The sequence below is a fragment of the Salvelinus namaycush genome, chromosome 7 (assembly GCF_016432855.1).
Source record: "Salvelinus namaycush isolate Seneca chromosome 7, SaNama_1.0, whole genome shotgun sequence".
NCBI lineage: Eukaryota > Metazoa > Chordata > Actinopteri > Salmoniformes > Salmonidae > Salvelinus > Salvelinus namaycush.
The window spans coordinates 53,666,697-53,679,156 of record NC_052313.1 but is presented as its reverse complement, the minus strand read 5'-3'; the positions used below and the strand labels follow the sequence as shown (position 1 = coordinate 53,679,156).

Here is a 12,460-nt window from a genome sequence, read left to right as displayed (position 1 = left end):
AGCTTCCAGGACACATCTTGCAGAGGTGGGGCTAACATCATCTGCCAAATATTTAACCTCAGTTGGTCAACTTTTTATCTCCTCAAAGAGTTGCAGATGTTGCTTTGAGGCAAATAACGTTTGTAATGTAGACACAGTCTAGTCCACTGGTCCTAAAATCAGCCCAGACATCTCAAGGCTGGATCACTGGTGTTACTTTATAATTTTTTTTAAAACACCTCCCCACCTGATTACAAAAAAACATCAGAAAATACACCAGAATAGTGTATTTCAAAGAGAAATTGTAGCCTACAAATAGATAGGCTTATTTATTCCCTGTCAATGTCCATGATTGATGCAGGGGACATCCAGCACTCCCCAAAACATTGTGGTCCCAGTCAGTTGGCTTTATTTATTTGCCCTCAGCATCGCCTTGTACCCAGCGGTAGAAGTCAGGGGACTTGTCAGGACCCGCCCTGTACAATCAACAGCACCGCACGGAGTTGACAAGTGCGCCCTCCCCCATCAACGTCGTTTGACATATACCCATCGTTACAGGATTCGCCTCTGGAAGTTTTTAAAAAGGCAAGCTCAAAGCCACATATTATACTGTATGTGCAGAACACGTGCGGGGGACAGCCTACAGAGATTGGTTCTTCTACAAGACAATCCCTGCTTTTTTCTTCTTCATTTGGAGACAATTGATGTGCATGCGTAAAACGACATTTGAAAGCCCAAAAGGAGAAGACTCGGGTTATTTCGCGGTGGACAATCTAAACTCGAATATAATTGGACATTTGACACAATAAAGACAACGCAGACACTTCGCCCGGGTGAAGAGTGGAACCTTAGCATCTGATACAGTGATTGAGGGACTTTTACGCACGCAGGCAGTGGCCACCTGTGGATGGTGACTCTTTCAAGGACTTTTGCCCCAAAACCCCAATGATCGAAAGCATTGCAAGCGTTCCATGCAATACACATAGTAGTTGATTATAGTTGTTTTATGTTTGTAATCATTTTAATTTGAAACAATATGCTGGTTAGTTTTTCACTCCTGGCAACGCTTCTCCTAAGCGAGTCGGGTTGTTTGGGCTCGTTCGTACCGTGCGAACCGTGTGACCAGAAGGCTATGTCGATGTGTCCGCCAGTGCCGGTGGGATGCCAGCTGGTGAAGGAGCCTGGCTGTGGTTGCTGCCTGACTTGCGCGCTCCCCGAGGGCCAGTCGTGCGGGGTGTACACGGGGACTTGCACGCACGGGCTCCGATGCCTGCCGAAGAGCGGGGAGGAGAAACCGCTGCATGCGCTCCTCCACGGGAGAGGAGTGTGCGCCAACGAGAAGATGTACAAGCCGCTGCATCCAGGCAGGGGTAAATATGAGTCTTCATTTACTGATTATCATTTGTATTTCTTTAAAATGTTCAATATGTAGACACATATATCTTTATTGGAACTACATCGGCAGATTATCCCATTTGTTAGACATGGACACACACACACACACACACACACACACACACACACACACACACACACACACACACACACACACACACACACACACACACACACACACACACACACACACACACACACACACACACACACACACACACACATAAAAACCCCACACCCTGTAGTGTATTCCAAATCCACCACATGTATTGCCAAGATTGTTTGATTGATAACACACAGCTGAGAGCTGAAAATCAGGGGTTTTCAAGGGCATCATCTTGGCATGAGTGACCTAGTGCCTGGTACATGAAACAAGGTGAAGAAGATTACAATAATTTTAGAGCCTCCTGAGGGCCATTTGAGGGACAGTCACTGTGTCTGACACATTAGCACTTAGTCAGCGGGTTTCTCAAGTGTCACGTTCTTTCACAGGGTTTCCCCCAAGCTTTAGTTTCATTTTCTCCCCTGAAATTTGTTGAAGAGAGAGGGATCAGCGTTTTACCCTCCTCCCCCTCAACCCTCCCTCTCTCCATTGCCATGCCCCCCCCCCCCCTTCCCTCAGCTTCAATAAGTAATCTCTACATCTTTCTCTGGCTAGATTTCTTCCTCCAACTCTTTCTCACCTAAGTAATTTCTCTCTCCCCTCCTTCACCAATATCCTTTCTCTATCTCACTCTTCCTCCTTTAAATCCCCTCTCCTTCTCTCCTTCTCCTCTGCCTCTTTCCATCTCTCCCTCCATCATCATCTTTAAGCTGTGCAGTGATTCAGCAGAATGTTAGCCGAGCGTGTCTCTCTGACTGCCAGCCTGCTGCTGGATAAGATTTACCACCTCTTCTCATTTCCTGCAGGGTGTGAGAATTTAGAGAGGACAGAGGGCAAGGGGGAGGAGAGAGAGAAAGAGATAAAGACAGAGCAAGACAGAGAGAGAGAGAGAGAGAGAGAGAGAGAGAGAGAGAGAGAGAGAGAGAGAGAGAGAGAGAGAGAGAGAGAGAGAGAGAGAGAGAGAGAGAGAGAGAGAGAGAGAGAGAGAGAGAGAGAGAGAGAGAGAGAGAGAGAGAGAGAGAGAGAGAGAGAGAGAGAGAGAGAGAGAGAGAGAGAGAGAGAGAGAGAGAGAGAGATGAAGACAGAGAGAGTGGGAGGTAGAAAGAGAGAGGAAGGGGATAAGGAGTCTTTTCGTTACTACTAAATCTGTAGGATTTCGAGAGCATCAAATTCGCCCAGATCAGGAAATGCATCATAACCCACTGAATCCCTCAATCAGCAGCACTGGGAAGATTAGAGAGGGCCAGATTAGGAAGTGAGGACTTGATTGGGTTTTATACTGGGCTATGCTGCCTACGCGCCAGCCTTGGGAGAGAAATAGTGTCAGCGGAACCGGTGGACTGAAGAGGGAATTCTCTTTTCTGAGAATAATCTAGGAAGGATGAAGGGAGCGATGATGTCACAAGAGATATTCTCAACCCCTGTGACATACAACTCAATCGCCTGCTTAGCGAGGTATAGTTTAGTTTATTAGGATCCCCATTAGCTACTTGCACTTTGGGTCCAAATGAAACATACAAGTACATGACAAAGTAAAGAACAGTAATAGACAAGAACAACAGAAGATATTACATTCAAATCAAAATCAAAAAATTCTAAATAATGCTAGCTGCGCCACCAGAGTCTCTGGGTTCGCGCCCAGGCTCTGTCGCAGCCGGCCGCGCCCGGGAGGTCTGTGGGGCGACGCACTATTGGGCTAGCGTCGTCCGGGTTAGGGAGGGTTTGGCCGGTAGGGATATCCTTGTCTCATCGCGCTCCAGCGACTCCTGTGGCAGGCCGGGCGCAGTGCACGCTAACCAAGGGGGCCAGGTGCACGGTGTTTCCTCCGACACATTGGTGCGGCTGGCTTCCGGGTTGGAGGCGCGCTGTGTTAAGAAGCAGTGCGGCTTGGTTGGGTTGTGCTTCGGAGGACACGTGGCTTTCGACCTTCGTCTCTCCCGAGCCCGTACGGGAGTTGTAGCGATGAGACAAGATAGTAATTACTAGTGATTGGATACCACAAAAATTGGGGAGAAAAGGGGATAAAATTAATTAAAAAAAAAATAATAATAATAATAATCTAAATAAAATCAAAGTTCTATAATATTTCACTTTTATAACTCTTATATAATATGTAACTCTTACAACTCTCATATATTATATAACTCTTGTAACTCTTATATATTATATAACTCTTATAACACTCATATATTATACAACTATTATAACTATTTTATATTATGTAACTCTTATAACTTATATAATATATAACTCTTATAACTCGTATATAATATATAACTCTTATAACTCTTATAACTCTTACAAAATATATAACTCTTATATAATATATAACTCTTATAACTCTTATATGTTATATCATTCTTATAACTCTTATAACTCGTATATAAAATATATAACTCTTATAACTCTTATATAATATATAACTCTTATTTATTATATAACTCGTATGTAATATATAACTCATATTACTCTTACATATTATATAACTCTTATAACTCTTATATAATATATAACTCTCATAACTCTTGTATATTATATAACTGTAACGGCAGCCTTCCTCCTCTTCGTCTGAAGAGGAGGTGTAGCAGGGATCGGACCAAGACGCAGCGTAGTTCGTGTTCAACATGTTTAATAAAAGACGAAAAAACGTGAACACTACACAAATACAAAATAACAAACGTGGCAAAACCGAAACAGTCCTATCTGGTGCAGAGAACACAAAGACAGAAGACAACCACCCACAAACCCCAACACAAAACAAGCTACCTAAATATGGTTCCCAATCAGAGACAATGACTAACACCTGCCTCTGATTGAGAACCATATCAGGTCATACATAGAAACGGACAAACTAGACACACAACAAAGAATGCCCACCCAGCTCACGTCCTGACCAACACTTAAACAAAGAAAACACAAAAGAACTATGGTCAGAACGTGACAGTACCCCCCCCCCCAAGGTGCGGACTCCGACCGCACAACCTAAACCTATAGGGGAGGGTCTGGGTGGGCATCTGTCCGCGGTGGCGGCGCCTCATGACTGAGGAAACTCCTCCGGACTGAGGGACAGCTCCGGACTGAGGGGCAGCTCATGACTGAGAGGTAGCTCATGACTGAGAGGTAGCTCATGACTGAGGGGTAGCTCATGACTGAGGGGTAGCTCATGACTGAGGGGTAGCTCATGACTGAGAGGTAGCTCAGGACTGAGAGGTAGCTCCGGACTGAAGGGCAGCTCCGGACTGAATGGCAGCTCATGACTGGAGGGCAGCTCATGACTGGAGGGCAGCTCATGACTGGAGGGCAGCTCATGACTGGAGGGCAGCTCATGACTGAAGGGCAGCTCCTGACTGGCGGGCGGCTCTGGCAGCTCCTGACTGGCGGGCGGCTCTGGCGGCTCCTGACTGGCGGGCGGCTCAGGCGGCTCCTGACTGGCGGGCGGCTCTGGCGGCTCCTGACTGGCGAGCGGCTCTGGCGGCTCCTGACTGGCGGACGGCTCTGGCGGCTCCTGACTGACGGACGGCTCTAGCGGCTCAGGACAGACGGGCGGCTCAGATGGCGCTGGGCAGACGGGCAGCACAGGCAGCGCTGGGCAGACGGGCAGCGCAGGCGGCGCTGGGCAGACGGGCAGCGCAGGCGGCGCTGGGCAAACGGCAGACTCTGGCTTACTGAGGCGCACAGTAGGCCTGGTGCATGGTGCCGGAACTGGTGGTACCGGGCTAAGGACACGCACCTCAAGGCTAGTGCGGGGAGCAGCAACAGGGCATACAGGGTTCTGGAGACGCACAGGAGGCTTGGTGCGTGGTGCCGGAACTGGTGGTACCGGGCTGGAGACACGCACCTCTGGGCGAGTGCGTGGAGGAGGAACAGGGCTCTGAAGACGCACAGGAAGCCTGGTGCGTGGTGTTGGCACTGGTGGTACTGGGCTGGGGGGAGGAGGTGGCACCGGATATACCGGACCGTGAAGGCGTACTGGAGCTCTTGAGCACCGAGCCTGCGCAACCTTACCTGGTTGAATGCTCCCCGTAGCCAGGCCAGTGCGGGGAGGTGGAATAACCCGCACTGGGCTGTGCTGGCGAACCGGGGACACCATGCGTAAGGCTGGTGCCATGTACACCGGCCCGAGGAGACGCACTGGAGACCAGATGCGTTGAGCCGGCTTCATGGCACCTGGCTCGATGCCCACTCTAGCCCGGCCGATACGAGGAGCTGGGATGTACCACACCGGGCTATGCACACGTACAGGAGACACCGTGCGCTCTTCCGCATAACACGGTGTCTGCCCGTACTCTCACTCTCCACGGTAAGCCCGGGAAGTTGGCACAGGTCTCCTACCAGACTTCGCCACACTCCCCTTTAGCCCCCCCCCCCCCCCCCCCCCCCCCCAATACATTTTTGGGGCTGCCTCTCTGGCTTCCAGCCACGCTTCCGTGCTGCCTCCTCATACCACCGCCTCTCGGCTTTTGCTGCCTCCAGCTCTTCACGAGGGCGGCGATATTCTCCAGCTTGAACCCAGGGTCCCTTACCGTCCAGAATTTCCTCCCATGTCCAGGAGTCCTGTGTACTTGGCCGCTGCTGCTGCTGTCCCTTACCACGCTGCTTGGTCCTTTGTTGGTGGGTGGTTCTGTAACGACAGCCTTCCTCCTCTACCTCTACATGCTTTGTAAGTAGGAAAACCTGCAAAATCGGCAGTGTATCAAATACTTGTTCTCCCCACTGTATAACTCTTATAACTCTTATATATTATATAACTCTTATAACTCTTATAACTCGTATATAATATATAACTCTTATAACTTGTTATGGCTGCAATCCCGTTAACGGGGTCGATATGACAACAGCCAGTGAAAGTGCAGGGCGCCGAATTCAATCAACAGAAATCTCATAATTAAAATTCCTCAAACATACATGTATCTCATACCATTTTAAAGGTAATCTTGTTGTTAATCCCACCAAAGTGTCCGATTTCAAATAGGCTTTTCAGCGAAAGCACCACAAACGATTATGTTAGGTCACCACCAACTCAAAGAAAAATTCTGCCATTTTTCCAGCCAAAGAGAGGAGTCACAAAAAGCACAAATAGAGATAAAATTAATCAATAACCTTTGATGATCTTCATCAGATGACACTCATAGGACTTCATATTACACAATACATATATGTCTTGTTCGATTAAGTTCATATTTATATCCAAAAATCTCCGTTTACATTGGCGCCATGTTCAGAAATGCCTCCAAAATATCCGGAGAAATTGCAGAGAGCTACGTCAAATAACATAAATACTCATCATAAACTTTGATGAAAGATACATGTTTTACATAGAATTAAAGATACACTTGTTCTTAATGCAACCGCTGTGTCAGATTTCAAAAAGCTTTACGGCAAAACACAATATTCAATAATCTGAAAACAGCGTTCAGCCACAAAAGCAAGCCATACAGTTACCCGCCCAAATTGTGCAGTCAACAAAACTCATAAAAAGCATTATAAATCTTCACTTACCTTTGCTGATCTTCGTCGGAATGCACTCCCAGGTCTCCCACTTCCACAAGAAATTTTCGTTTTTTTTGGTAATGTCCATCATTTATGTCCAAATTGCTATTTTTGTCGCGTGTTTGGTATACAAATCCAACGTCAGGGAAGCGCATTCACTAAACCTGACGAAATGTCCAAAAGTTCCGTAACAGTCCGTAGAAACATGTCAAACGATGTATTGAATCAATCTTTAGAATGTTTTTAACATAAATCTTGAATAACGTTCCAACAGGAGAATTACATTGACTTCAGATGAGCGATGGAACGGAGCTCCCTCTCATGTGAACCCGCATGGTCAAAGAATGGTCACCTCATGGCAGACCTGACTAATTCTCCTCTCATCCGGCCCCCCTTCACATTAGAGTCATCAGACAAAGTTCTACAGACTGTTGACATCTAGTGGAAGCCGTAGGAAGTGAAAACTCATCCATATCTCGCTGTGATTTCAATGGGAGCTTGGTTGAAAATCTACCAGCCTCAGAATTTCCACTTCCTGTTAGGATTGTTTCTCAGGGTTTTGCCTGCCATATGAGTTCTGTTATACTCACAGACATAATTCAAACAGTTTTAGAAACTTCAGAGTGTTTCCTATCCAATACTAATAATACTATGCATATATTAGCAACTATGACTGAGGAGCAGGCCGTTTACTCTGGGCACCTCTGTGCACCTTTCATCCAAGCTACTCAATACTGCCCCTGCAGCCATAAGAAGATAACTCTTATGTAATATATTACTTTTATAACTCTTATATAATATATAACTCTTATATAATATATAACTCTTATAACTCTTATATAATATTTAACTTTTATAACTCTTATATAATATATAACTCATAACTCTTCTATAATATGTAACTGTTATAACTCTTATGTATTATATAACTCTTTTAACTTTGTTGTAATGAAATATTCCTTATGCTTATAGATCTGTACCTGCTGCATATGGTCTATCTTTAGTCATTGTTAATATCTTTTTGACAGATGAAGTGGGTTGCTGAAATATGCATGTAGAGATGTGGACATTTGGATTTGGCAAGACCCAGGGATTCTTGACAGTTTTATAGGAGCTGTTCACATTTGTCATTCACAGACAAGGGGTAGAGAGAGAGAGAGAGAGAGAGAGAGGTGTAGAATGCTGTATGTTCATTGGATGACCCAGTTTAAAAGTCATGTCTTCCATTGCATGTGCCAAGCATTGACTTGAGAGGACTGTTGCATTGACATGATAGACCACACCACTCTCTTGGCCCTAATCCAGCTATGTCACAGTTTACATTTTGCTCCCTCTTAGCTCCAGCTACAAGCCAGGGACTCTGCAAAAGGAAATCTCCACCTCGCATGCAACAACTCCAGTGTACAACTCCAGTACAAATCTTGTATACATACAGTATTAACTGATTCATGGCATTCATCACTCCAAATATTATATGGAGTGAATTCAATGCCAGCCACTCCATATATTATATGGAGTCAATTCAATGCCATAAATGAGTAAATATGTACACAAGAATTGTAGTTGTCCAGTTTAAAAGGAGAGAGTGTTGGAAGAGAGGCAGGAGAGAGCCAGATAGAGGGTGGGAGCAGTGGTGTAAAATACTTAAGTACTACTTAAGTAGTTTTTTGGGGTATTTGTACTTTACTTTACTATTGCTATTTTTGACTACTTTTACCTTTACTTCACTACATTCCTTAAGAAAATACTGTACTTTTTACTCCATACCTTTTCCTTGACACCCAAAGGAAGTCGTTACATTTTGAGTGCTTAGCAGGACAGGAAAATAGTCCAATTCACGCACTTATCAACCGAACATCCCTGGTCATCCCTACTACCTGATCTGGCGGACTCACTAAACACAAATGCTTTGTTTGTAAATTACGTCTTAGTGTTGGAGTGTGACCCTGGCTTTCCGTAAATAAAATACATTTAAAAAATGGTGCCATCTGGTTTGCTTAATATAAGGAATTTGAAATGATGTATACTTTTATTTTTGATACTTAAGTATATTTTAAACCAAATACTTTTAGATTTTTACTCAAGGAGAATTTTACTGGGTGACTTTTACTTTTACTTGAGCCATTTTCTTTTAAGGTATCTTTACTTTTACTCAAGTATGACATTTGGGTACTTTTTCCACCACTTCAATTGACTCACTTCCCAAGAGAACAGCCCTGGTCATCCCTACTGCCTCTGATCTGACGGACTCACTGAACACACATGCTTTGTTTGCAAATGATGTCTGAGTGTTGGATTGTGCCCCTGGCTATCCATACATAAAGAAATACAAATGATGACTGAGTGTTGGATTGTGCCCCTGGCTATCCATACATAAAGAAATACAAATGATGTCTGAGTGTTGGATTGTGCCCCTGGCTATCCATACATAAAGAAATACAAATGATGTCTGAGTGTTGGAGTGTGCCCCTGGCTATCCATACATAAAGAAATACAAATGATGTCTGAGTGTTGGAGTGTGCCCCTGGCTATCCATACATAAAGAAATACAAATGATGTCTGAGTGTTGGAGTGTGCCCCTGGCTATCCATACATAAAGAAATACAAATGCAAATGGTGCTGTCTGGTTTGCTTAATATATGGAATTTGAAACGATTTACAGTTTTACTTTTGATACCTAAGTATATTTAAATCCAAATACTTTTAGACTTTTACTCAAGTAATATTTTACTGGGTCACTTTTTCTTGAGTCATTTTCTATGAAGGTATCTTTACTTTTACTCATGTATGACAGTTGGGTACTTTTTCCACCAACGGGTGGGGGAAAGAGAGAAGAGGGTCAGATTAAGAGAATGGAGAAATGCTTGTAAATGGACTGTGGCGAATAACTCCCTTAACCACTGACTAACCATGTGAGAAGTAGGCACACATTGTATGAGTCAGCTGGAGATTTCTTGATTAGGAAAACCTCAAGGTCTCCCTCTAGTGTTAGGAGAGGCTCTGTCTAAACCCGCTGCCTCTCTTCAACTCTTTTCCTTCATCTGCACCGATGTGGAAGACCTTGACAGTATCCCACTCTTCCTACCTGCTCCTCCTCCTCCTCCTCCTCCTCCTCTTGCTCCCCCTCTTGCTCTTGTTCCTCCCCCTCCTCCCCCTCCTCTTCCTCCTCTTTTTCCTCCTCCTCCTCTTCCTCCTCCCCTTCACCTCCTCCTCTTCCTCCTGCTCCTCTTCCTCACCACCACCGCGACCACCATCATCATCCTCTCTGACTCTCTGTCTCCCCAGACGGTTATTCTCCAGAGGAAGCTATGTTAGCAGAGGTTCCAGAGTCCCTGCTGCCCCAGGCCAAGGTGCCTCTGTACGGGGGCAGAGACCACATCAGCAGCCGCAAGGCTCAGGCCATGAGACAGGCTAAAGACCGCAAGAGACAGCAGGCCAAGCTCCACTCTGTCAGCAGCCTTGACTACTCAACCCTCGCCCTGGACAAACTGCAGCCTGAGTTTGTAAGTTGAACATATGTGTATACAGTGTATATGCAGACAAACACGCAGACACACACACACACACACAGACACACACGCACCAACCCACGCCATACTTGCCCTAAACTATGACCCTGTATGTGTGTAGGGACCCTGCAGGAGAAAGCTGGACGGGATCATTCAGAGGATGAAAAACACATCTAGAGTCCTAGCTCTGTCCCTATACCTTCCCAACTGTGACAAGAAGGGATTCTTCAAGCACAAGCAGGTACCCATGGACTATTCTATCCTATACTATTGTATCCTATTCTATTCTATCATATTCTATTCATTTGATCCTATTCTATCTTATTCCATTCTATCTTATACTATTATAGCCTATCCTATTCTATTATATCCTATTCTATCCTATTCTATCCTATTTTATTCTATCCTATTCTATTTCATTTAATTGTATTCCTATCACATTCTATCCTATTTTATTCTATCCTATTCTATTTAATTTCATTGTATTGCATCTTATTCCCTGCTATTTCCTCTCCTCCTGCAGTGTAAACCATCACGTGGGCGGAAGCGGGGGATCTGTTGGTGTGTGGACCGTTTTGGCGTGCAGCTCCCTGGCACTGACTACAGTGGAGTGGACATCCAGTGCAAAGACCCGGAGAGCAACAGCAACAAAAACGAATGAGCGATGGCCAATTTGCTCACCTGACATGAGCCAAGGCCCGCCTCCCTTTACCCCTACTCCTGCAAATCACATGTACATGCAAAATATGCAAAAGCCAATCAAATCAGGAAAGCAGGGCACAGATACAGTACATGCACATGGTTTTAAACTATACATCCACCTATACTGAGATGACCTATAACCTCCCTTTAAAGCACATATAACAATGTTCTCTGGTATAAATTATATTAGATTCTGTTTAAATAACATTTTAAGGCTAAAGAGTAAAGCTCATCTTTTTCACCAATGTTGTTATCGTGATGTTGACAGGAACTCTTTACTGGGGAGCACAGTAATCTGGGGTCGTATTTAAACGTAACTGTTCTCTTGGTCCAAATGTTTGTCCCTTCAGAGCACTTCCCTACAAGAGAACCTCAGTGATTGAAAGTACTTTACTGTCTCAGTTTGGGTCTATGTCCTTATATGTCCTTCTGAGTGCGATGAGATGAGAAGAGCTTTTTTCAGTCCTGCCTTTCTTCCACTTTGTCTCACAGATTGTTCTGAGTTGAGGGTCTTAAGAACTAGTAACTGCTCGTATACAGTAGGTTGTTACAGGGTAGTTACAGTAGCTATCTTAATAAACCCATCAACTGCTACTTCTGATGGGTTGTGTCTCAATATAGTTTCATAGGGGTGACTGTATGAAATTACTGTGTGTGTGTGTGCCTCCTATACTTTCTCCTTTAGTAGTCTGTATTGTGCCTTACCTTCCGTCAAGTATAGAAAAAAGATCACCTCAAAAACACATCATGACAGTCATTTGCTTGTTTTGTCGTTTATAAACGACAGCCAAGAAAGTACAGGTGCTTTGAAAAGTCCAACACAGGCTCAAATCGCATGCAAATGTTGCACGCCGTTTCTATTGGCTTCTCGTAGCCTCCTGTCTGACCACAACACAGTCTTCTGCCTAGGACTCTACTGTATGACCCCTGGAAAGGTGTGGATCTTTGGGTTTCTATGGAAATCTCAGTGCCTTCTCTCTCTCTCATGACTTTGAATCCAGATTTACATCCAGATTATCAGGCCTTGTCGTTGAACGAGGACATTTTAGCAGTATGTGGATGTGGAGATTGGTTGCTAGAGACCCATGAGTTGACGAGTGTGAAGATATAAGTCTCCACGATATAAGGCCGTGATGATACTTTTTGATCCTACGTCCCGTTTGTGAACATGATGTTCAATCAGACGTCAACTGATTTTATTGAAGCTCAAAACATTTGTCAGATATTTTGTTGACATTCCTTGAAATAGACATCCCTTTTTTCATGGTATGGTAACATGCCA

General features: G+C 44.6%; 1 protein-coding gene across 1 annotated transcript; it reads left to right on the top strand.

Annotated features, from left to right (window-relative positions):
- Positions 1-1,015: 1,015 nt before the first annotated feature.
- Positions 1,016-11,137, top strand: LOC120050524 (insulin-like growth factor-binding protein 5). Its single transcript, XM_038997112.1, has 4 exons — positions 1,016-1,349; positions 10,253-10,470; positions 10,598-10,717; positions 11,000-11,137. Exons 1-4 carry the CDS (start codon positions 1,016-1,018, stop codon positions 11,135-11,137), a joined length of 810 nt encoding a protein of 269 aa, XP_038853040.1.
- Positions 11,138-12,460: the final 1,323 nt, after the last annotated feature.

Bases quoted from the DNA above. Each gene is read 5' to 3' on its own strand.
- LOC120050524 (XM_038997112.1), top strand. From the start codon at position 1,016: ATGCTGGTTAGTTTTTCACTCCTGGCAACGCTTCTCCTAAGCGAGTCG. The intron at 1,350-10,252 runs GTAAATATGAGT...CTGTCTCCCCAG, and splicing joins GCCGCTGCATCCAGGCAGGG to ACGGTTATTCTCCAGAGGAA. The intron at 10,471-10,597 runs GTAAGTTGAACA...GTATGTGTGTAG, and splicing joins ACAAACTGCAGCCTGAGTTT to GGACCCTGCAGGAGAAAGCT.